This window comes from Solanum dulcamara, chromosome 12 (assembly GCF_947179165.1).
Source record: "Solanum dulcamara chromosome 12, daSolDulc1.2, whole genome shotgun sequence".
NCBI classification, from domain to species: Eukaryota; Viridiplantae; Streptophyta; class Magnoliopsida; order Solanales; family Solanaceae; genus Solanum; species Solanum dulcamara.
In genome coordinates this window covers 1,454,549-1,479,450 of record NC_077248.1, presented here as the reverse complement: position 1 = coordinate 1,479,450, position 24,902 = coordinate 1,454,549, and the positions used below count along the sequence as shown (strand labels likewise).

Below are 24,902 nucleotides of genomic sequence, written 5' to 3'. Positions count from 1 at the left end.
ACTTAAGCATAATACTTATTAAATATTTATTTTCACATTAATCCATCATTTGATACAACAACATACTCGGTGCTTCTCATTCGAATAGAATGGATAAAATATAAGTAGATTTTATATTTATTTCATAGTTGAGATAAAAAGGTTATTTTCAATATATTTTTGATTTAAAATAAAATTAAAAAATTAAAAAAATAGATAAAACTTTATCATTTGATAACGATAAAATATGATTTTTAATATAAACACCAAGCTAAGTGAATGTTTTTGTTGTACGCATACAATATTAAGATGAGTTTAAGTAGGTTAATTTTTTTTTAACTTAAACATGTATCATAATTATATATATTGTGGTATTTAAGTTAAACCATGAATACACACACATAAATTTGCAAATTGATCCTATATTAGATAGTAAGCTAGAAAAATTTTAAGCTTACAAACACATGTATACCTTGATTAACAGCCCAACAATTTTGAAGAATGCAACCCCTTTTAGTTATTAAACCACAAAAAGTTATCAAGAGGATTTTTAAATTTTTTTTTATCATCAGCTTTAGAGATAATTACTAAGGGATAATCTAATATTAACAAAAATTGACATAAATCTTGTAAAATGCTCCTTAAAAGTGAAAAAAGAAAAACAATAGTAGCAATATTTTTTCTTTTTAATTTTACCCCCTTATCTTTCTTGAAAATTGAAAAAGAAAAGCTCTGCTTGTAGATTAATGGCGGGACTATAATACAGCTACTAAAAGCTCCAAAGTAACACAAATGCCCTACTGAACAAACCATGGTGCTTCAATTTCTTCGTTTCATTTCCTCCTCCTCTCGTTGCTTTTCTGTTTTCCCCTTCTCTTCCCACAAACCCCAGGTAATTTTTACTCTCTGTCTCTACATATACACAAGAAAAAAGAATTCTTTTTGGAGTTATGGGGTTTGTTAGTTTTAACTAAGAATTCAGTCATAATTATAGTTGTTCTGTTTTTGTCAAAAGTTTTCTGCTAATGTTTTTGTTTTGGGGGTTAATTGTTATCAGAATGGAATGGCTTGGAGAAGGATGCTTAGTGCTTATGCATCTTCAGCAGGTGGTTTAAAACTAGCTTTTCTTTTTTAGTTTTATTCTTATGATTGTAAAGTTCAAATCTTTTTTTATTTTTCGTTTGTCATATAAAAAAGTTCAAATCTTTTTTTTTTGTGGGGGTGGATATAAGGGATGGTATTAGTCCTTGTTTGCAAGTTGTTAAGTGTTTGGTGCTTCTGTGTTATATTAACCATCTTTATCTAGTTTTCCAAACTCTATTATGGCTGACTTTTGTTGTACCATATTTCCAGGCTAGAATTTTATAGAAGGTTTTCTCTTTGAGTCCCCTTCTTGGTTATTGTATGCTTAGAACTTGTTTGGAGCTTATTTCAGGTGCTTTTAAACCAAAATAGTTTTAAAGTACTTTTGTGGTGTTTGGGTAAGATAAAAAAAAAAGGCGCTTTAAAGCACTTGTTTTTAAGCTAAAATAACAAAAATAATCCAAACTTATGGCTTTGCTTTCTTCTATTATTTGATTTATCCGAATAATCTGCCTATGAAAGGGGAAAACGAGAGTGAATAATGTGGGTTAGAGAGTTATACATAGAAGACCAGCTCCATTCTACCTGCATCTCGGATTTAATTCTTCCTAGTATCGTGTTTGCTGATTAGTCAAAGATTAAAAGAGGTCAATCATAGACATCAACCCTTAATATATTAGACTTAGGGAGAAGGAGTTATTCAGTTTTTCCAAGAGTAATGAAGATGTTGTGCAGTTGATAGCTTTTTTAGCATATCAAATCATTGTCAGTGACGTAACTTCCTCACGTATCCACAACTTTTCTTGGTGAAATATATCTTACATTTACTAATTATTTGGTATATTCTGTATGTTTCAAAATTCAACGTAGTATCGAACATCATATTTATTGAGGTAAAGATATCAATATACTTGCAAAGCAAAGAACAATTGGCAGAAAATTGGACAAATAGGGAGATAGGATGAGATTACTTTCTCGATTAGTGAATATTTGTATAATAATGTTCTGTTGTCTGAAATCCAGTAGCTTGTCTCCAACATACAGTTCTTGGGTTGGAGCAACCTATTGGTGTTAAACTGCTTGAAGTCTTCTTGTGGTTCCATCCTCTATCATATTTCTGGAGCATTCATTGTCTTTAGCTAGATAATTCCAACCTTGTTATCTATTGAAATCTTCAGAAGGTGAATTTGATGAAATCCAAGATGACAATAAAACATCAGAGAAAGCCACTGCACTGCATTCGGCCCTCTCGCAGCTTGAAGGCGATTTTTGCAAAGAATCAAGGTTGTCCTTGCAGCGCTTCTTTGGTGCCAGACGTATTCATGTAATACCTACGGGCTCATTGAGGCTTGATCTAGCACTTGGTCTTGGAGGACTACCCAAGGTGATTTTATATAAAGTGATTATGTTAAATGTGTTTATTCCAAACGTAGATTTGTCATTGATGCCAGTTGTAAAAATGTGGTCTTCATCTGGTTCTGACGTGCTGTTGTCTAAATTTTGTAATCCCAAACAAGTAATGGCTGATCTTCTGTATGTGCAAAGGGCCATGGATTTATGATCTCTTGAAATAAGTTTGTTGATAGGGTTTCAATTTTCCTTCATTAGAAGTTGGGTTCATTTTTTCTTTGAGGGGGAAAGGGGAGGAGGATTAGGAAAGTATAGTCTATACCTGTCTTAACTTATACCTGTATTTGATTTGTAAATCAGCTGCTGTTCTCAACCGACTTGTTTAAGGTTTGCATCCAATTAAATGTGATCTTTTAAAGGTTTAAAATGGCATAATTTCTGAGTATAATTATGTGCCTATCATTTTCCTTCTTTTCTTCTGTGAGGCTTCACTAAATGGATATATGTCATTGAACAATAGGAACTGATGCTATGCTTTATGAAAGTGCCATTTGTAACCATTGTTCCTCCTCCATTGGGGAAGGGTGAGAGTCTTCAGGTGCCATGGTAGTTTCATGAGATGTTTAGTTATAAAAGTTATGATTTTAGTGCTTGCTCTGAATCAGAGTACTTCTTTATGTGTATTGAATTTGTATTAATTTGTAAAATGATTTTAGTTCCCAGTGCTTCTCTGAATCAAATTACTGATACTATTCTCGTCTTAAGGATATTGCTGGTATTAACAGTTGCAGTTCATTTGAATTTCCTTCTAAAGGGAAGAATGGTTGAAATTTATGGACAAGAAGCATCTGGGAAGACAACACTTGCCCTTCATGTAATTAGAGAGGCTCAAAAGCTTGGAGGTGAAATATACTGAGCTTTTACTATTAACGTGATGCTTTTCTAGATTATTTACACTAAAGCCTTAAAACAAGATGCACCATAGGATGATTAGGAAGAAAAGACTTTAGACAGTCGTGATACTAAACATGCTTATCTTCAGATATACTCATGGGCATTGTACAGTCCATTATTCTTTTAGTTAGACTACTGTAAAGAAATAAATTTAAAAGTAAACAAGAAAGTGATTCTAACTCTCGAAGGTAAAGATAATTTACCTTTTGGAAGGAAACATTTCAATGTTTATCATGAGATAATGATATCCAGAATAGACAGCATGAAATCTTTATAGCCATTTCAGTATTTCCTTCCTCTATAATTTTCAAATGTGTTTCCTCTCATCCTATTTCTTTTGTACTGATAGGTTATTGTGCATATCTGGATGTCGAAAATGGAATGAACCCCTCTCTTGCCGAAGCAATAGGGGTTAATGTAGAAAATCTCCTTATTTCACAGCCAGATTCTGCTGAGAATTTGCTGAGTATTGTCAATACCCTTACAAAAAGTGGATCCATGGATGTAATCGTGGTTGATAGTGTAAGTGCTTCCCTTTATAATTCAAGGCTGATTCCTTTTGCTCCAATTATCTTAGTATATCTCAACAATTCCATTTGTAATTCAAGGATGATCATCTATCCCTTTTATAAATGATGCATCATCTTTGCTTCTGAAGGTTTTAATTATTTTTTTCTTTTAACAGGTGGCAGCTCTTGTTCCCCAACTTGAGCTTGATGCTACGTTATGTGACTCTCCTAAAGGCTTGCAATCAAAGATTATGACACAAGCACTACGTAAAATTCATTATTCGTTAGGCAACTCTAGCACACTAATTATTTTCATTAATCAGGTCTGATCTGGTTACTAGAACACATTATACGTTGTAATCTGCTTTCTGTAACAGCTGGCATACTGATCTGACCTCTATTTAGGTAAGAAGATCTAGCAAAGGATTAGTTCGAGGCTCCACGTGTATGGATGAAGTAACTTGTGGTGGAAATGCTTTGCCTTTTTATGCTGCCATACGGCTTAGAACTATTAGAAAACAATTGCTTACGACCAGGGATAAGGTAGATATTGCATGTTTCTGACTCATTGACTCGTAACTTCAGAAATATATTTTATTAACCTATTATGATAATTATCCTATATGGGCTTCCAAATACTAAAATTTGTTTATTTTGTTTCTTAGATGTTACAACCTAGATTCTTGATGTCACGATTCTTTCAGAAGATTGTATGAATTATTCTGAATCTGTCATTCTCTTTCTTTGGAGCGTGAGAAAGAGAATATGATATTTCCCAACTGATTTTTTAAATTTGTCACAAACATAATTGGCCAAATAAACAACTGAAATCATCATGGCAAAAAGCTTAAAGTCATTTAAGTTGCGCATTGGACCCAGACAAGTACGTGTACTATTTGTTGAAGAGAAGATACGAAGCTACTTCATTTTGGATATTTGAGATGTTCATCGAATAGGAACTAATTAATCTACACGACTATGAGCTATTGGTCTGCAGTTTAACTCATTTACAGAGTGTACTGATTTCCGATTGGAAGACTTCTCAGTCTGTGTCCAGTTACATTGGTTTACGGTTTTGCTTAAATTGTGCAGACCTGCTATTACTGTACTACTCCCATCTAGCAAAATTTAAAGAGCTTGAGCCCCTTGTGTTGTTCTATAGTATGAATCATCTGGTGTCATGTCTGTATCGTTTGTCCTAATATTCACCCAGCATCAAAAATTAAAAAGAGAGCTCTTTACCTGCTTTTATTTGTTTTGCTTATTCTCTTTATTGTCAGATGGACTAGTCTGTGATGAGTTTCATGTTGTTTTTTCACTGGCTAGTCTGAGATGAGTTTCATGTTGTTTTTTCACTAGCCTTATTAATTATCTTTGAATAAACTAGTGTTTGCTTGAAATGTTCTCCAGATTACTGGTCTTGGGATCTGTGTAAAGGTGGTTAAAAATAAGCTAGCTCCTGCAGCTACAGAAGCTGAACTGAGCATACAGTATGGCGGAGGCTTTTGCATTAAATCTGAGGTTTTGGAATTGGCTTGTGAACGTGAAGTCATTCTGAAAGAAGGAGGGAGCTACTTCATAGATGGACAGGTTTTAAATAGTAGGCAGGACGCTGAAGATTATCTAGCTTCGAATAGTGACATTTTAGCTAAGATAGTTGAAACTTTAAGAGATCAGCTATTTGTGAACAATAACGGACAAAAGAAATCTGATTAGATAGTTATTTTCTGGTCTAAATCAACTCCAAGATTTGTGTTGCCTCCTCCTCCTGCTAAAGCCCTTTGAAGGAAAGTTGTTTCCGTGGACAGAAGCAAATGGGAGTTTATTTCCTCTATCAGGCATCTGCAACCTCAAACCATGCTACTCAAATAACCTGCTTATAGACTTTCATCTGCTACTGGTCCGCAAGACATGCTTATACGTAAGACACGACTTCTCTTTGATGGTGGACATACAAATCTTCGTCTTTGGCCATTGCAAATAATGGTTCGAGCAAATGCTGTCCTAGAATTTGTGAAATCTTCTTTCTGACTCCTGGTTAACTAAATTTTATTTGGTTTTGAGACTTGAGATCAGCAGAGTTGTTACTGGACTGAGTGTTATCATTAGTTCAAAACATACAGGAGGGCTACTTCGACTGGTGTAGATTTTATTGTCATGGATCAGACATTTCCGACTATCTCGTTCTCTTATCTGGTAACTCGAGCATTACAGTTGATATTTCTTGTCAAATGTCATTATCTTGCTGATGGCGTTATGTTCCACAGGTTTACAAATTTGTAGCATGTGATATCTGTCAATCTGAGGTGAAAACATTGTGCCTCACATGTTTTATTCTGTTACATTTGGATGTACTATAGACTTTTTAAGCCTGTAGAAATGAGGAGCTCTCAATGGATTTTGTTTCTTTAGTGTTCCGTGTGTTAACTTAATTAGTGGATGTTGGAGTAAATTTGCTCTATTTCTTCTACATTTGGTTGGTCCAATCCATTTTCCTTAGTTTCAACATCAACGGTTTAATCAGAAAGATAAGACTTAAATTTTGGTCCAAGTTTATTCTTCAAAGGATTTTACATGAGATAATAAAGAGGTTGGTTTGAAGGAAGAAATCAAAAGAAATAATCCTATGTAAATACAACAGGCAAAGACTAAAACTCTATGCAATAACCAAACTTTGAAATGCTTCCAGGTAAAAGGTCATCAAACAACAATTCTTCCTCCAATAGAATCAACACAGAAGCACCCAAGAAAAGGTAGACCGATACACTAAGCTCTCGCTATGTGCGGGGTCCAACCAAGATCACTAGGGTCTATTCTACGTAGTCTTAACCCTTGTATGCAGTCTTAACCCCGTGACCTCCTGCTCACATGGCAACAACTTTACATATCAATAAATAAATAATAAAACAATGGAAAACAAACAGGGAAAGGGTGAAAAATTTGAAATATATATACACATTGTGGCAAGTCTATGGAAGTGTTAAAATCAGTAATAAAAGATGTGCACTGGCTTTCATCAATCAACTGTAGATAGATTACTCAAGAAATTTGAAGTTCCAATTATAGCTCCATTTTTCTGATTGTTTTCATGTCCAGAAGTAATGCTGCAAATCTAGGATTTTGTGCTTTCCCTTGCTGGAAGTACTGGATAAACAGGTCGATAATGTACATACTCATCCTTGGTGGCCAGAGTTACAACACTATCCTTAAAAAAGATAGTAATAATGTACAGCACTCATGTTCTTCAATCCTGGTAGAACACTTTTATATTCACAGCTACCTGCTAGAAGTTCTGCTCTTTCTGGCACAGTCATACATTTCACCATTAGTTAATCTCCAAGAAGAAATCTTGAGGTTATAAGGAGAATGTTGACCTAACAATGTCTCGTGTAACCTTAGGTGTTGCTTCGGTGTGCTCATTGACCTTGTTTTTGCCTTTGCAGATTCTGTGGCAGCCATGTAAGTAGGAAATATAGGAGAACTTGGTAATGAGTTGACATCAACGTTCGATTTTCGTTTTACATTAGAAAATGATCTTCTTGGAAATGAAGAAGGAGAATATAGGTCCTCTATACAATCTTCTCTATGCATTTTTCTCACTTGAAGTTGTGTCATCCCATTCATATCAGCTAGAGGAACATTTGAGTCTCTAAATGATCTCAATTTCTCAAATAACCCTGCTTTTCTTGGTGCCTCAAGTTCTGCCAACTGATCAAATCTGTAGCTTCTTCTGTTTTGCTTGCTGGTTAATACTTCTTGTAAAGTTCGATCGTTTCTTCTCTCCTGAAAAGAAGTAATATACTATCAGGTAATTTCAAAATATATTATAGGTAATCGTTCATAAAAAGTGAGATTAGTAATCTAGAAAATAAGGCAGGTTAACCGCTACAACATGTTAAAATACATTGGTAAGTGTAATATTTGCACTGTCTGTATCGACAAGTGAATTCCTACTTTTACTAACAAATGAGTGAGTTAATGCAAGTGCAAATGAATTTACCCTGAGTGAAAACGAGTATTTCATCAAATGCTCTCGTTTGCCAATGGCTTCTTCTCTTCTTGACCATAAGGCTTCACTGTCTTGTTCTAAAGCCAAGTTGAAATCCGAAGTCCTAAGTCTCTTGCATTTAAGCTGCCAAAAAACAAAACCATATTACAGTTATAAAAACAATAAACAAGTTTAATTTTCATTTGGAGGTTCAAACCATAAAAGTCAAAATAAGATGTGTTAGTAGGTGTCTTTTATAGTTGAACCAATGTTTGGAAAATTAATTAGACAAAGGCTGAATGATTGATTTTACCTTTAGTTCTTTAGATTTCATAATTTCCCTTGGACTATTGATGAGTTTCTTGTCATTATTGTCATGATAATCTTCTAAAGTAGGGAGTTTAATTTGATAAACTCTTGTTTTTGGCTTTTGATTAAGTGGCAGCATGAACTTCAATTTGGCAACGAGTCTTCCTCTGACAATTTCACCTCTAATCACTGCTTGAAGTTTCACAAGACCCTTTAGAGCACTTAATGCTTTCTTGGCCTCCACAACATTTCACAATGTCAGAGATTAGGCACCAGTCCATTTCAGCAAATGTCAGAATTTTTTTAGAAAAATTAACAGAGTAAGTAGCCATAAACACCAACATAACTTCTTAAAAATATGCCTTGCTATTTAAGAGGAGTTTAATACGCGGAGGGTTTTCCGACGACCAAAAAGCTTTTCTCCCCAACCAAGGTGAAGACTACCTACCCTTGGGAATTCTTCTGCTTGCTCTGCATTACGAGCTTCATACATTGTTTTGCTCCTTTAATATGATAGGAAGAAAGAGGCAAGCCTCATTTCCATACCAATCCTTATTTACTACATTATCTCGTTTAGGTTGTGTAGCTCAGTTGGTAGAGCACTGGCCTACCTTACACTCTAATACTATTAACAAGGATCCATAGTAACCTTCAAAGATGACTCTTTGGCCTTAAACTTGTGTAGGGGACTTCGCCCTTTAGTTACAAGATACTGCTTAAGTTCTCAACTATATGTTTGAATAATCTTGAAAATAATTAGTTTAATTAATTTATCAATAGATGGTATGAAGATCTTCAAGACTATTATTGCAATGACTGCAGTTTTTTTCCTTATTACCCTTTTAAGTTTGTGGTGAATTACTAACTAATTTTCAACCTTCTACATTCAAATGCGTGTCTGCGACAAGTTCACAGTGAAATTATATGAGCGAAAACACTAGATACACTATGCATTATGGAAAACTCAAGAACCCCCAGAGAGGATGTCTTACCAGGTGAGCACGATAAGCACTTTGGATTTTAATGGCAGCTTGTTTGCGTTTCCTTTTGAATTCATTTGGAGCATTCGTTAGACGGATAACATCAGCAGCAGCATTGGCAGCAGCTACAGCAGCCTCAGCAGCTGCTGCTGTTGCTATAGCAACTGCAAAAGCATGTTTTCTTTGTTGTTCTTTCGCCTCAGTTAATGTTTGCTGAGGAGCTGATGTTATGACTTTCCTCAACTTGAACTTTTTCAAAAAGCAACATTTCCATTTCTTTGGTTTCTGAAAGATTTTTCATAATTTCCAGTTTAGATATCCAAAGATTACTCACTTGTAAGCAACAAAATCTTGAAATTCAAACCTTTTGATCAGCTATTGGTTCTGTTTCAGGAATGGAAAGTCTCTTGACAAAGGTAAACCAGTTTCTCATCCTTCCCATTTTAGAAATTCATGAGTCCTTCAGCAAACAAACAGATTTATCAAACAGCTGTCACCTTCTGTTTTCTGAAAGATTGAGAGAAGAGTTTCAGAGGATATAACAAAATGCTGCAAAGCTACAATATGAAAACAAGAACTGCCTCAATAGGACAGCTCGATGCACAAAGCATCCCGCATAATATATAAGAAAATTGGAGCATGAGGGGAGGGTTACCCAAGTCTGTATAAGCAAACCATCAGTCCATTACTCGACTAACATGGAACTCTAATCCACTAGAGCGTGGACCAATAGCTTAAACAGGGATGGACGTGACTCTGATACTATGTAAATTATAAGGTATCTGAGTCTAATTCAACCCCAAAAGCTAGCTCATGAGGAGAGGATTGTCCAAGTCCATATAAGCAAACTACTGGTCAATTCCCCAACCAATATGAGACTCTAGCTCGCTCTAACGGAAAACAACAATTGTCTCACATCAGCAAAATTGGTCATTTTCACAGAAAGGACATTCTTGTGCTGACAGCTGAAAATGAGATCATTAATGAGCTTGCATTCTTGGAATCATATATCAAATAATATGAGTAATCAGAAAATTTGAAACACATACCTAGAGTAGTTGAAAGAAAGGGTGACTAAAAAGATCAACTTGAAGGACATGCAAAATTTGGTAACATCAAACAACAAGAAGCCTTGCCAGTGATTCTTGAATAATAGTGATGTTCTATTGTTCCATGTCGTTTCATTTGTCCCAAGTTTATGTCTCTTTATATCCAATAAGAAACACTGACCTTACTTATGCTTTGAGAAGCACACCATGTGCTGTGGAGTATGTGAAATATTGAAGAGTGAAAAAAGCTACCTTTAGACAAAAGTTTCAGAAAAAAAAAAAGCAAGGGCCAGTGGTCAATAAAGTGGTTGAGACTTGTAAGATCTCAGATTTAATTTCTAGCAAAGACGAAAAATACTAGTGATTTTTTCTATCTGTCCTAGTATTGGTGGATAGAATTACCTGATACGTGTTGGTGATAAAAGGTGACAGTATCTTATGAAATTAATCGAGGTGCGTGAAAATTGATCCGATCACCAAGATCATAAAAAAAGAAAAGAATTGATGTTTCAATTATTTTTAAGTACTTTTGGAGGTGACTTATGGGAAGTCTCTTTTGACATCATATACTTCTTATAAAGGGCCCTCTTCTTTTGCTGCATCTTCCCTTCTTTTCTAACTGTCATTTTCCTAATTGTGAACTGACCTTTTCAAATGTCTCTTTATGCTTTGAATTTACTTATTTAACCTGAGAATTTACTTTGTGCATTCAATAGCCAAATAGAATTGGATTAGGTGGTTTTTGTATTTTTCCTTCTTTAGTGATGTATATCCCGTACTAGTATTAAAGTCTGATTAAATCTGAATTCATGTCGAAAAGTCCTATGTAAGGAGTAAAACACTTCCTAATAAAGGCTAATGTTCTTGATATCTGTATCAGGAATTATCCCTCTAAAGAATTAAGACATGAAGAGAACATTAAATTGAACAGATTTTGGTGCAACATGTTGGGTAATTACTTCTTGTTGTTATTGTTTATTATAAAGCTTTAATTAGTAGTACATCTTATGATAATTTTTTGCTACTTCATGTATAAAAAATGATACCCAAAATTTGTAAAATTTCACAATGTGTTAGAACTGTTCAAGCATATTCTTTTTTTCCCATCTAGCAAATTCAACAGTATACTTTGAGCTTCCAAGTACTACTCATCACTGATCACTTGGTCAGGGGTGAAGAGACAGCTGATAAAAAATGCTATTAAAATCTTTCGCCAAAAAATTATAATATATATATATATAGCCACGCATCTTTGTGCAGGACTGATCAGAGGGTCAAGCCACTAAAGCGAGCACTTTAGGCTTCCAAATATTTTTTACATGGGGTTTGGTACTTATACTAAATTTTTCGATTTTGAGACACCCAAGGTCGAGGAAAGCGCTCCCTAATAAAATCTTTAGTTAAGAGAGGATGAGATCCAATTATTACCTATAATAGATTTATAGTTTCATTTACTTTTAAAAAATATTAAGTAGAAAAAATATAATATCCCATTAAAATTAATTTTAGATCATCAATTTTATTGAGTCGTTACAGGTCTCATATATTTTTTAGTCATAGATAAACCACGTGAACATCTATCCAACTTTTGGAAAGGAGCACAAAGTAGCATAGTATCTTTTTGAGCTGTTTAATGGCCTCAATTCTGGTAATGTATAGTCCAAAATAATTGAAGTTTTAAGCCTTTAAAAGTGGACTTTCATAGTTTTCTTTTTCTTTTTCATTTTGGGAATTATGTTGTTATTATATGTATTCTTTAAAAAAAATAAGTTTCCATTAGATAAAGGAAGGACAGAGAAAAGGTAACATTCTTCTTCATGCATGTTAATTATATATTATTTTAGAGAAATGTGAAAGGTCATAATTGCAAAAACCCTTAAATGGATTTTTAATGCTTCTTTCAATAATTAAAAAAAAGGATATAAGATACTCCAACCATTCCATATTAGATGAACATCTTATGAAAAATAGTTGTCTCATATTATTTGATTACCTATTAAATCAAGACAGAGTTAATTAATTTTTTTCCATTTTACCCGTACAGTTAATATGACCTTTTGAATGTGAACAATTTTCAATACTAGTTATTTTTATACTCTATGTATATTATATTGATATGAACAAAGAATAAAATAGTAAAAGTAATCAATCCTAGGGTGTGTATCGGTCTATCTAATTCAGTTCGATTTTAAATATTACCGATTCGGTTTATCGATTTTTGATTTTGAAATACGCTAAACTGATAACCATACCAATAAGATATTTGTTATCGATTTTTGGACCTTAACGGTTCGATTTTCAGTTTAACCAATAAGAAAATGCTTTCAAAACAAATATACGACTTCTCCAACAATTTTTGAAAATCTTGAATATTACTGTGAAAAGAAAAAAAGTTTCTTAAGGAAAATATTCAAATGCTCATCAGATTTAAACCCAATTAGGATGAAATGATTTCCTAATTGTTTACCATCGAAGTTAATTTTTTTCGAGAAAGTGAATATGAAGAAAAGGATAAATCAAAAAAAGGAGAAGAAGAGAAATAAAAAAAGAGAGAAATCAAACTCACTTCACAAGCTTAGTCGTCGCCTAACTTTTGTTGTCGTCATTGCAATTTGCAAATCCTAACCGCAACCGTGCTTAAGGTTTTGAATTTTGATGTTGGGAACCTAAAGCGGCGAAGCCTAAAGGGTAAATACAGTGTGAACTGTGAAGTAGTGTGAATTGTATAGGACACTGGTAGTATGATATAGTAATTATATATTTATATTAATATTTTTTGTTTGATATTTGTGTATGAGTAAATATTAAAATAATAAATTGTTATAGTCTTAATGGGTTATCGGTTTACCCATTAACCCAATATTAAAAAACCAATACCCAATCGATAACCCAATAATTTTTTGAATAAAATCATTAAATAATCGTTAACCCAATAAATAAATAGAAATAAACCAATAACATTTTTTTGGTTCGATTTATCTGTCAGTTCGATTTTTGCACACCCTTAATCAATCTATTAATGATTTCGTAATCACCATGTAAAATAAAAAGTGCATATCTAATATGAGATGGAGAAAATAACTAACAACAATTACACCTCAATCTCAAATAAGTTGAGATCAACTATTTAAATCGGACTCATTTAAATTCATTTCACATAGCAATATTATGCAAAATACAAATGAAAAGCATTAGCAATTCTCTCTATCTTTTTTAGACATAATATATAAACATGACTTTTAACTTGACCTCAACTGAATTATATGTACTTCAAGTTTGGGTGTGTACAAGTAGACACTTAAACTTGTATAAATTGAATAAGTAGACACACACATCCTATGTGATATCATACATGCAGGACACCACATAGGACACATGACTTGTTTAAGTCTATACAAATTTACGTGTCTATTTGTGCACACCAAAAGTTGAAGGACATAAATATCAATTGAAATCAAGTTAAAAGACAAGTTTATATATTATACTTATTTTTTATATATACTCCTTCACAACAACCGTTATTCTTTATTCAGATTTAAAACCGATAATATAAACAAACTCAGATATGCAGAGTTGTCACTGGCTATAACATCACATGTCCCATTCATATGTCTGATTTGGAGATGAATAACAATTGAGTTCAACAATGGGGACCAATCCATGAAGGATCATAACATGCAAAAACAATTTGGAAAATTAATTAAAGTGCAATGATAAAAAGAATTTAAGCATGGATTGAATCGCAGAAAGTTACAAATACACAATTATTTTAAACATTAATTAAATATAAGATAACTGGCATTATTTAATTAAAAAAACTATGATTACTTATAAGTTGTGGTTGCACTTATGAATTATGATAGGTCCCTATTTGAGTCTGTCCAGAGCAGCAAATATTCTTTATACTTTTATACAGACTTTGAGTATGGTCTATTTTAATAAGGTACATTAATTCTGATTAATATTTTCTTGAATTTGATGAAAGAAATTGAACCATCAACATGTATAGACCAACTGATAAAGTAAAGAAACTAGACAATTACAGAAGGGAGCATGAACTAGTTTAAGGGTTCATGAACTAGTTTAAGGGTTCAATATCAATTATATATATACATAAAATATAATTTTAATCATGTATAAGTAGGGTATTTTTTGTCGAAGGGGGCTTCGAGCCCAAATCTATATTACTGAAGCATCTTTATTTTGTTGTGACAGCAAACAAGGTAAGAAACTAGTACTGTACCACAACATTTGTCATTTGCTCATGATCTAAGATTGGGATTTATTGTAAAATAGGTTTGAGTAAAAGTTAAGCAAAGCAAGAAAGTAGCTGCAAGTAATGCTAAAGCAGTCCATGGACTCCTAAAGTAAGTGTGTATCAGCTCAGCTATCCATGTTTTTGCCTTGTTATGATAGTGTTCTTGAATTTTTTCTTTCACATTGTAGAAAATATGCGCGTTGTTCACTCCATATGTATTGATCTCTTTATACATTCTTGCTACTTCCTCGTCGCTACCAAGCATGTTGAATAGTATCTGCTTTTCGCGTAGTTCTTTAACGTCCCTTGGGCTCTCGATTAGTGATTTCATGAAGTACACGTATGATGTCACAGCGCGATCAGTAACAGTATTTGGACACATCTCATAGGCTATCATGTTCAAGAAGAATGCCTTTGTGTAGATAGAAACATACCAGGTTGGAAGTACAAGTTGTCCATAGAAGTATCTTGATTTGAATTTTATGTCCTTTAGTGAATGAGAGCAGCTAGGCTTGAAGTGAATACCTTTTGCTTTGAGATCGGTTACTGAACGAAAGGAGTGAATGTAACTTTTCATATTAACGCGATCATTGCTGATACTTTTCTTCCTTTTTAGCCATTGAGGTGTGCAAGTACGATGAAAGTTCCTGACTTCACTTTGTTGTGAGACAAGTCTTGTTCTAAATGCTTCAAGAAGATGGAGAGGCTCTTCGACGTGGTTGTAACTCATTTCCCCTTTTTGTTCATATTCACCAAAAAGGGTGAAATTCAAGAACATCTCGAGCAATTCTTCTCCTTCATCTTTGTCATATCGTAAGCTGATCAAGAGCTTCAGAATCCAAAATGGGATTTGGTTCTCAAGCAAAAACATGTCACGAACTGTTGTTGATAACGCCAACATTCCAAGATGGTGCCTGGTGGTTCTGAGTTTGTTATACCTATCCGTTGTGCTGAGCTCGATGTGGTTGATAATAAAGCAGGCATCAAGAAGCATCATTATGGCAAATTCATGATCATTGTACTTGTCTGTGGAGCCATCAACATAACAACTTCTTGCATTGTCAACAACTTCTAGTAGCTTGTTATAGAAATAAGCTACGTCTTTGCTGCTACCCGAAACAAACATTTCAACGGCTATATGTTTGAAGTCCTCTGCTAGCTGCAGCTCTGGCTTACCATGATGGTAAGGTCCTAATGAAACTACTTTTGGATCATACTCGTGTCTGTTGTATTCATCCATCTTCAATAGAGGTAGAACTTTCTGTATTCGCCTTCTCCATGAGTATGTATACCGTCTTGGCATAGATCCTGCTTGCAAAATTGGATCAGATGTGACAATAATATTCACTATTTCATTCCCATCTGTTGTACAGGATGCTGCTTCACCATCACTATATGCTTGATCATCTGTTTTTTGATCAATTTCTACAAATAAGTCCTCCTGTTGTCCTGTATGTCCTTCCATTTTTTTTTGGTTTTTGAGGTAGTAAAAGACTTTCTTTTTTTTGTTTTGTGGGGTTTTGCTAGTGAGTGTGGAACTCCATATATATGGACTTTGGAGTAAGGTTTTGAATAACAATCATATATAGTTACTTGAACAAGTCTTGAGGAATCAAAGAATGTCAAACTTCAAAGTTGCCTACCATGAAGTTGTTATTATATTCACAAGAATATTGAAGAAGATTTAGCAGTTGTCAAAGTCAGCACTTCATCTATCTGCTTTTGTTCTGTTAGCTCACTTGTCAATTCTCATGTCTCATGTTCTTTTTTTGGTTTTCCACCAGGTGTCCGGTGTCTACATAGGGGGCCGATTAATAAAGACGACTTCATATTCAGGGTCGAACTCGAAACTTTTAATTAATGATGAACGGGTACTTACCACTCCGTGGATATTGGTTATTGTCTCACGTTACTTTTATAACTACATCTTGTAATTTCTTTATATAATGAGTCTCTATACAAGTTCTCAATCTTGAGATTTGAAGTTTAAGGCATGAAAATTGCCTACTTAGGTGATTTTCTTTAATCAAATATTTTATTTTTTCTAATAGTAGTAACTGATTCAGACCAATTTATTTCTGATTGATGTGGCAATATAAACATGGAGAAGTAGTCCTTTTCTATTGATACAAGTAACAAAAATAAAAAGATTGGCAATGTTCACATGAAGCAAACCTGAGTTTTCAATAGGTTAGGCTGATTTTATACTTAAAAATAAATAAATGATGTAAAACATTACCTATTTGTTTACTAGGTCTGATTATAATATATTTATTTTGAAGAAATAAAATACTTTACCCAATCAAAAATCTCTACACAACCTTTCCATTTGATAATATAGTTTAGAGGAAGTCCACTGATATTACAAAATTGTGTTACAGGCAAAGCACTATATTTTGCCACTCATAATAATGGTCAAGAAAAAATATTAGAGGCAAAAAAATTTAAGAATTACATTTTTTTCTCAATATATAATAAAAAGAAAGAAGGGAGCTTGGACACAACCCATGTGACTATACTCCCGAGTCGTGAAATCAACGACTAATGTTTGTGTTTAATAGGCTCCTTACATAATCAATTTTTTTTGGAGGTGACCATTTTCCCTTGATTATACGTGAACGGGAAATGTTTCGTGCACATATTTTCTTTTTGATATGATAAATGAAAAGAAAGGATAAAATAAATGTCAAGAATATTAGCAAATTTAGCATCAACATCCCCATTAATTTTAAATTGTTATAGTACAATTTTGATTATTCTTTTGGTATCATGAGAAGATGAAACCCAGGGATAAGATATTGACAAGTCAATTATTTAGTTTTCTCAGAAAATAGTTTATTGTTATAGTACAATTGCAATATATTACAAAATACTCAAGACTTTCATCCAACCAATTATTTAAAAAAATGTCTCTGCAAGTTGCGAACCCCAACTCTCATGGTACACATAAGACTATATTGTTCGAACTCTCTAAAAATACCAGCGGCTACATATTTGATCCTCCAAAAGTAGTGTATCTTTAGAGTCCGCGAAACATAGCACATGGCCATTTACAACAGAGAAGATGCAAAGTCTAGGACAGAAAGCAAATCAAATATAACATCACCCTTTCTGGACCAGATCTACTGGTCTTCAACTGGATTGAGAAACAAAGTACTTAAACAACAATCTAAGAATCATACTCAGTTCTAGAAGGTAGAATCGAATATAGTCGTTCCACACTGAATAAAGAAAAAACAGCTCAATCGCGGACAGACAGTACACACGAGTAAAAAGTAAGAAAATCATTGAAAGATTGAGGCATGGAAGAGATCTATTCTTGTACATCTAAACTGATAAATGTACCCCATGAATAAAATTTTCGTTCTCCAAAGCATTTTGTCATGTATACATATCGAACTTTCAAAAAATTCCGAGCTCTCATTGGGGTAGAAAAAGATGAAGAATACTTCTCTATGATTCCAAGTGACTCTAAGGTGTGAGTCTGAATTCTGGACTAGATACTCGAACAATTCTATGGAAACCAATTTCCAGTATGACACAACTCATGTACAGCTATTTCCCCAAGGGTATATAAGTATACTTCTTCAAGAAGAACTATTGTTCAGAAGGTATTTTGTATAGGTGAGAATTCCATCCATGCCAGGAGGTGATTCGGGTGGAATTGCTGGACGATCAGTTCCGCTAAATTCCAGGAATTTCCTTGTAGTTGCTTGAGGTTCCAATATACGACCCATCTTTCTCGGAAAAGTGTCAGTAATATGAGGATATGTGGAAGCATTTCTGTTTCCAGTAGAAGATAATGACTCTTCTTTTATGATATCTCTATGTGCTGAAGCAATAACAGAAACGAAAATGCCAGATTCCTTCAAACCCTGTATAATGGCCTACAGGCAGAAAAAAGGTATTATGAGTTCAGTTTCTTGTAACTATGTGTCTTGAGGGTTGATGGCCCTCAAAATCCTACAAGTGGGGTCTGGGCCCTCAAAATAAACTGACAACCAAATATTATTTGATCTTACCATGGGAGTATATATGCGCGTCAATATGCCCTTCTTGATAAGCTTCCGGATGAGTGTTTTATCTGTCCAAACAACATGTTCACGGTACCTGATCCAATAACTGTTCTGTCAGCATTTCCAAGATACAAACCAAGAAGAAACCAAGCACCAGCGGACTACAGATCAGTATGAAATTAGATTTTGCCATATAACAAGGGAAGGATTTGGTGAAATAAGTACTCTACGGATTAGCATGAATTCAGAGGAATGAAAGTTAAAAGAATTATTACCAGCGAAGCATCTCCTCCTCCGTCAGAGTTGAAGCTATTATAAAAGCCTGCAATGTAAGGATGAAAATTATTCGACAAAGAAACTATACAGCCCATCTTTTGACCCCAAAAAATTTATTTACTTAATTAAAATTATGATTGTAATCCAGATTGACATGATTAAGCACAACAGCCTGCCTATTACTCACAGCTCTGTCGAATTCTAGCATAAAGCATCTTTTCACATCTTCTTTTGTAGGTTTACATCCACAACGATCTCGTCGTGAAGTTAAATCTGAAAACTTGGGGTATGTGTAGTGTAGAACAGCAGCCTCTTCCAGTTTGATTTCTCTACAATAATAAGAAAATACATTTTCATTATACAAGTGGAAACAATTAAAAGGAGAATGTGTGCTGCTGCACTGCAGTATCATAAATTTAATAAGTAAACTAGATAGCTAAAAGAATGATAAATAAAATAGATCACTCTAAAGAACACACAGAAGAAGTGAAAAAGCATGACAAACATTATGAGTGTTTTTTCAACTTCGATAAAACAGTGATTCTAGAGGACTGGGAATAAATAAGAAACGAAATAGAGATAAAAGGAAAACAAGTTAGAAATTACATGCCGAACAAGCATACTTTGGACTTTTCATGTAGTTGTGCCATCTATGAGCACCATTAGGACGAAGATGATCTTGAACTCGTGCAGCTGATTTGCCATTTCCATAAGTCAAAAAGTAGTTAGGATTACCACGAGTAGCTTCCTTGTAGTTTCCAAAGTACGTTTCTTTTGTGAGATGGTCATAATTCTTCTTGAACATCGAGACCTACCACATGATACAGATGTATTATTACTGGTAAACAGTCTAAAAGAACTTTAGTTGCATAATAAATACAAATTACAGACTACAAAAACTTTCTCCAAGAAAACAAGAAATTCTGGCTGCTACAAAGAAAGAGCAAAGTCTAACACCCAAGCTCCTTATATTTGTAAGGTACAATTTTACTTTCTTGCCTCCACAGTGTCTACTCCAACGCAACCTTCTATTTCATTCGTCTGGAAAGAGATGACTCTTTGACTATTAGCTATTGGTCCATTCTCAAGGATTAGGTAATAGAATTATCCAAATTTGTTTTAAGAAAATCTAAACCTATTCATGTATAGCGGTGGAGGATGTTCCATCCAAATGATTGAATTTAAGTATTTAACACCACAACTTGAAAGATAAGAAAAAGGATACAGTGAAAGATATCTTACTTCACTAAAAGGTTCTTTCACATCGTCTGTCTCAACACTGCTCTCCTGAAATATTTGCCATCATCAGAGAAGATATCAACAAGAAAAAAGACAGTAGAAAATAAAAAGGAAGCAAATGCATGCTTTTTTTTATATTCGTGCATGTAATTACACGCTTAGACACAGTTAGCAGACAGCCTAGAGCAAGCTCAATTACTTACATAATTAGGAAAGATGACCATATCAACATCTTTGGGTAAATCTGCCAGAAGTCTCCGTAAAGAATACTCACTAGTTCCAGCTGGATGTATTAGCTCATCGGTATCAAGATGAATGATCCAGTCCACACCAGCTTCCTGTAGAGTTATAAGGCAATGAAGTTGATCAAAAGGCAACCATAACTGGAAACAGATGAAATTATTGCAATCATACCCTTGCCATGACGATGGCCATTTCCATGTTAAGAGTCTGCTTAACAAATAACTCGTGGTTGCATGGTTGGTAGAAGAATCCAGCCAGCCAAGTTTCGTTCCAAATCCGACTAAGACACAAGACATTATAGATCAGTATATCAAATAATACATTCACTTAATAGAGATGTAAGATGAAAAATAGGGAACAAGAGCATGTCTACTAGCCCAGACGGAAATTTCACTTTCTAAATTTAGTTTGATTTAAGTTAGTAACTTGAATAATCAATTCTTCATTAAAGTCTATTACAACCTGATATTAAATGCCTTCAACTTTAACAGGAATTTCGAAATTGAGAAGTCAAGATTGTAGAAAAGAAAGTCTCTTCTTTAGCAAGCTCTGATGAATTGATCTCACTTATAAATAACAAGAAGACAAGAAGACAAAAGCTATAGTAGGATCCACTTTTATATTCAATTTTTTATACTCAGAGACCAATTCTTCTGTACATTAGTCATACAACATTCACAACAGATCCAAGCTTACTCAAGATGAATGACTTAAGATATACGTCAGTACAATGTCGCTTGGGTTGAAAGGAGGAAGGGTTGGAAGACGAGAGGTGAAAGAGTAATTTCTCTTGTTTAGTGTGTCTTATTTACTTACCTTCTAGTATACCATATAAAGGAATTAAATGCTCGGTGCTCCACGTAGGGGAAATAAATCAATGAACTTCACTCTCATTTACCTTTCCCTCTTTCCCTTCTAGGAACCAAGCATAATATAAGTGGTTGAATGAGGATAACAATGTCAAGAAGTCTCAAGACACAAATAGAATAGAGAATCTGTTGTCACTGCTACCCTGGGTAATTACTGCTTGCTTTTAATAGGTAAATGAGTCGGTCCACATCAACCCCCTCCACCCACGCATTGTAGTTACTTCTGATATATAATAGGTTACTATGTAAGGAACTCCCAACAAGTTCTGGAAACTTGTTAACCCATGCTAACATATGTTAGTTTATCAGCTTTGCTTTTCCTCGTCTAGCTTTGGAAATATAATTTCTCTGCTCCTTGGGTTTTGAAGTGTGACTATTACTTGCATCCATTAGCAACATAATGCAATTGAACGATACTACGCTAAATACAGAAAATGAAACCCACAGAAGGGATAACAAACATTTCTCAAAGCAATAGGAAATAATATCTACTCTACTTAAGGAGTCCTCATCTTCATAGTTTAGGCACAGATGTATAAAAAAAAAAAAGCAAAGATCAGTTACCTTTTGGCTTGTACATCCTCTAGCTCTTTTGTTCTATATATAACTCTTACTCCCTGCAGAGTATACACATTTTGTATATTAATCACGAGATGAAATACGTCAAGTCCAAATACACAAAACAGTAGAAGTGATGAAACAGAATGTTCAATACAAAATAATGATAATAATGGAAATATTAATGAGATATGAACACTTACCGGAATGGATTTTAGCACTTTAGATACATTGGGAGATGCAGCTTTTCCCTCCACAAACAGGAAAAAGTTTGTTATGCCAATAACCTTATGATAAAACATCCAGGGTAGGATCTGCTCTAAACCAGCGGACGTACTTGTAGTGATTGATATCTAACATCAAGCAAAGGTAACATGTCCCTTAGGGTACTGATACAGTCCAAGAAAAGAAAGGGAGGGGGGAGAATAATAAAGCTTAACTTAAATATCTGAGACGTTTAAAGTAAATATACAATTGCAATTCTTGATTTAGACTAATACATAGGAAAAATGAGGAGAAAATTCTTGATTCATTCATGTATTAAATCATGCATATTTTGTACCATATTTGGTAGTATTTTTTTTTTGTCATGCATAAATTTCAACACACTAAATATCATGTTTGGTTAGCAATTTAGAATCACGCAAAATATAAGTTATCAGGGAATATATGCATTATTTCATGCAACGCAGAAAATGGAATAACTACATCTTCCATAAGTAATACCTACATTACTAATATATGCATAACTATAATCATCAACCAAAATGCTTTATTTTATTTATCAACTGCATGAATATGAGAGTTGAAGGTAACAACAATTATGACACACATACAAAAAAGTATGTAGTCTAGCATTTACACCAACACAATAACAACTAACACATATATAGTGTAATCTTATAAAGTGAGTTCAGAATACCGTAACATGTATCTTTTGGCAGTTATACCAGCATAGAATTAAACCAAATTCTATACAATCATAAAATGCCAAGAACTTAATAACTTTAGTTTATCAAAAAGGTGGACCCCAGCATCATCAAATGAACTTTTTCACCATTCATCCACAATAGCAAAGACACTTGGCTAATAAGGACATAAACCTGTCCATTTTTCTTCAAAAAGTTTAACCAGTACTTCAACATGAAGTTATAAATAACCGAAAAATGTATAATATATGTTTATGAAAAAAAAAGTAAACATTAAATTTGTACGACTATTTATATAAAGATCCCAAAAGAATTTATAAACGAACCTTGGGCCTGAGTTCCGATTCGGATGAAGAAGACCCGGAATTAAACTTCCAATCCCTGAAATACGGAAACGAAGGCGTACGGCTCTGTCCAAGGATATCTTCACAACCAGAGGAAGAAGACGATACACGTACGGGTTTCGACCCGCCCACGCCCCGAAACTTATCTGGATCATCTTCGGGTATCCATCGGCTACTCGGGTCGGGTAACCCACCACGCCATTGAAGAACGAAAGCGAAAGCGGCAAGCGATAGGGAGATAATTGTGAGTAAATAGAGCAAACGAGAAGCAAAAACAGAGGATGATTGAAACAAAAAAGAAGAAGAAGAAATGGTGGTGGGTTTTAGAGTAGAGAAAACACCCGCCATTGGAGAATTCAAAGAAAATGAAGAATTTCTATAAGAAACGGTTTTTTTTTTTTTTTGTATATATATACACAGAGAGAGATGGTTCATGCAGAGTTGAAACTGAAGCTTTATAGGAGACATTTTTTGCTTTGATAATTCCGAATTCATGTAATCTCTCATCGTCAATTGGGATAATTCCATAAGGATTATCGATTGAAATTTTATAATATGGTTATCATATTTGATAAAATATCAGTTTGGATGGTTGTTACTATTGTTTTATAATGTATATGATAAAATATCAATAGGATGATTGTTACGTATTATTTTATAATGTCTTGTGTAATATTGTATTGTTGTAATAAATATAATGTTTAGGTATATTGTATTATTTTTTATTGTTATATAATGTCACACATTAATTATTTGAATCGCGTATGATAAAAGACAAAATAAGATTATTTAAAAATAATTAGAGATTAAATAAGAAGGAAATATTAAGGTAACGAAGTGATCACATTAAATTGATCGTTACATAAAATGGTAAACTAACAACCATTCAAACAAAGGTGTTAGAGCACAGCGAATAAGGCATATGTTACCTTTATTTTTGTAGGAGTAGAGAAATTGTATCTGATAAGTTATTTTATTGTATTATTCTCTCTTCATCTCAAGAATTGATTATGTATGGAGTTTAAAAGTATAGGAACACTTTGTAATGTTTTAAAATTATTTTTAAAATAATTGAAGTTTTAAATAGACAAATAGAGCTTTGTAATATTTTTTCCAAATAAGTAGAATGCAATATTGATAAAAATTTGATAATGTCATTAAATATTTTATTCTTTTTTAGGGGTAATTAAAAAGAAAACTAAGTTGCATAAATTGAGATATGAGATAGAATTATGATTACAAAAAAAGATAGTATGTTTACATTAAACAATAGCAAAGGCAACATAAGAAACAAGAAGAGGAAAAGATAACGCAATCACATTAAATTGATTATTTCATAAAATGTAATTTTGACATTATATAATAATATATAAAGTTAGAGATACGATATAATAAAATTTAATTTATAATTAAAATAAATATTATATATAAATTAACAATACGTACATTACAATATATAACACAACCTTTGAAACAAATTGTAAGGCTATGGTGAAGTGTGGTAAGTATATCTCCATCGTAATTTAAAATTATCGAGATTCGAATCTCATCTTTAATAGTTTCACTCTTAAAATGAAATGTTTGAATCAGCTTCAAACATAAATTTAAATTAAAGTTTAAATTATTAGATTTATAGAATTTGATTAGTTAATGTGACCTTATTATGCTAAATCTTCCTATAGTTTCAGATTGACGAAGTTATCATCTTTGTATCAATTTTTATTGGTTAATAAAGTTATTATACTGAATCTTAAAGTTTAGTTTTGTTAATGAAGTAACAACGCGATCATACAAAAAAATTCTTTTACGTTATTTTCAAGGTTAATTTTCATCTTTTTAATATAATAATATTCACTTGAATATTTGCAACATGAAGTGATGATCAGAATTAGCTCGTGAATGATGACATTCTTGGAGCAAAATTTATTTTGCAAATACTAATTTGTGTATTTTATAAGTAATATATACT

The 24,902-nt window shown here is 33.4% G+C and overlaps 4 protein-coding genes across 5 annotated transcripts; 1 reads left to right on the top strand and 3 right to left on the bottom strand.

Moving 5' to 3' along the window:
• Nucleotides 1-647: 647 nt before the first annotated feature.
• On the top strand, nt 648-6,286 carry LOC129877541 (DNA repair protein recA homolog 2, mitochondrial). The gene is made up of 8 exons (XM_055953059.1): nt 648-871; nt 1,037-1,085; nt 2,241-2,446; nt 3,227-3,314; nt 3,716-3,888; nt 4,052-4,198; nt 4,281-4,418; nt 5,286-6,286. The coding sequence occupies exons 1-8, from the start codon at nt 791-793 to the stop codon at nt 5,589-5,591; spliced, it is 1,188 nt and encodes a 395-aa protein (XP_055809034.1). The 5' UTR covers nt 648-790; the 3' UTR covers nt 5,592-6,286.
• Nucleotides 6,287-6,785: 499 nt separating this feature from the next.
• LOC129876727 (protein IQ-DOMAIN 12-like) lies at nt 6,786-10,315 on the bottom strand. Of its 2 annotated transcripts, none has more exons than XM_055952218.1 (6): nt 10,202-10,315; nt 9,517-9,659; nt 9,165-9,437; nt 8,177-8,410; nt 7,876-8,007; nt 6,786-7,658 (listed from the first exon to the last, which is right to left on the bottom strand). In XM_055952218.1, exons 2-6 carry the CDS (start codon nt 9,592-9,594, stop codon nt 7,152-7,154), a joined length of 1,224 nt encoding a protein of 407 aa, XP_055808193.1. In that variant the 5' UTR covers nt 9,595-9,659; nt 10,202-10,315; the 3' UTR covers nt 6,786-7,151. The 2 variants fall into 2 exon arrangements, with proteins under 2 accessions (XP_055808193.1, XP_055808194.1); XM_055952219.1 differs by lacking the exon at nt 10,202-10,315 and adding an exon at nt 9,808-10,095.
• Nucleotides 10,316-14,463: 4,148 nt separating this feature from the next.
• LOC129876786 (UPF0481 protein At3g47200-like) lies at nt 14,464-15,924 on the bottom strand. The gene has a single exon (XM_055952281.1). It carries the CDS (start codon nt 15,922-15,924, stop codon nt 14,464-14,466), a length of 1,461 nt encoding a protein of 486 aa, XP_055808256.1.
• Nucleotides 15,925-17,655: 1,731 nt separating this feature from the next.
• On the bottom strand, nt 17,656-23,485 carry LOC129876765 (glycosyltransferase-like At2g41451). Its single transcript, XM_055952260.1, has 11 exons — nt 22,916-23,485; nt 21,864-22,013; nt 21,667-21,719; nt 20,405-20,513; nt 20,194-20,328; nt 19,994-20,038; nt 19,375-19,562; nt 18,939-19,080; nt 18,751-18,797; nt 18,482-18,569; nt 17,656-18,346 (listed from the first exon to the last, which is right to left on the bottom strand). Exons 1-11 carry the CDS (start codon nt 23,459-23,461, stop codon nt 18,047-18,049), a joined length of 1,803 nt encoding a protein of 600 aa, XP_055808235.1. The 5' UTR covers nt 23,462-23,485; the 3' UTR covers nt 17,656-18,046.
• Nucleotides 23,486-24,902: the final 1,417 nt, after the last annotated feature.

Coding starts and splice junctions, on each gene's coding strand:
- LOC129877541 (XM_055953059.1), top strand. CDS start 791: ATGGTGCTTCAATTTCTTCGTTTCATTTCCTCCTCCTCTCGTTGCTTT. Junction 1,086..2,240: donor TGCTTATGCATCTTCAGCAG/GTGGTTTAAAAC, acceptor TGAAATCTTCAG/AAGGTGAATTTGATGAAATC. Junction 4,419..5,285: donor TGCTTACGACCAGGGATAAG/GTAGATATTGCA, acceptor AATGTTCTCCAG/ATTACTGGTCTTGGGATCTG.
- LOC129876727 (XM_055952218.1), bottom strand. CDS start 9,594: ATGGGAAGGATGAGAAACTGGTTTACCTTTGTCAAGAGACTTTCCATT. Junction 9,438..9,516: donor AACCAATAGCTGATCAAAAG/GTTTGAATTTCA, acceptor AAAATCTTTCAG/AAACCAAAGAAATGGAAATG. Junction 7,659..7,875: donor AATACTCGTTTTCACTCAGG/GTAAATTCATTT, acceptor ACTTCTTTTCAG/GAGAGAAGAAACGATCGAAC.
- LOC129876786 (XM_055952281.1), bottom strand. CDS start 15,924: ATGGAAGGACATACAGGACAACAGGAGGACTTATTTGTAGAAATTGAT.
- LOC129876765 (XM_055952260.1), bottom strand. CDS start 23,461: ATGGAATTATCCCAATTGACGATGAGAGATTACATGAATTCGGAATTA. Junction 22,014..22,915: donor AATCGGAACTCAGGCCCAAG/GTTCGTTTATAA, acceptor GCTTGATGTTAG/ATATCAATCACTACAAGTAC. Junction 19,081..19,374: donor AACTACATGAAAAGTCCAAA/GTATGCTTGTTC, acceptor TTATTATTGTAG/AGAAATCAAACTGGAAGAGG.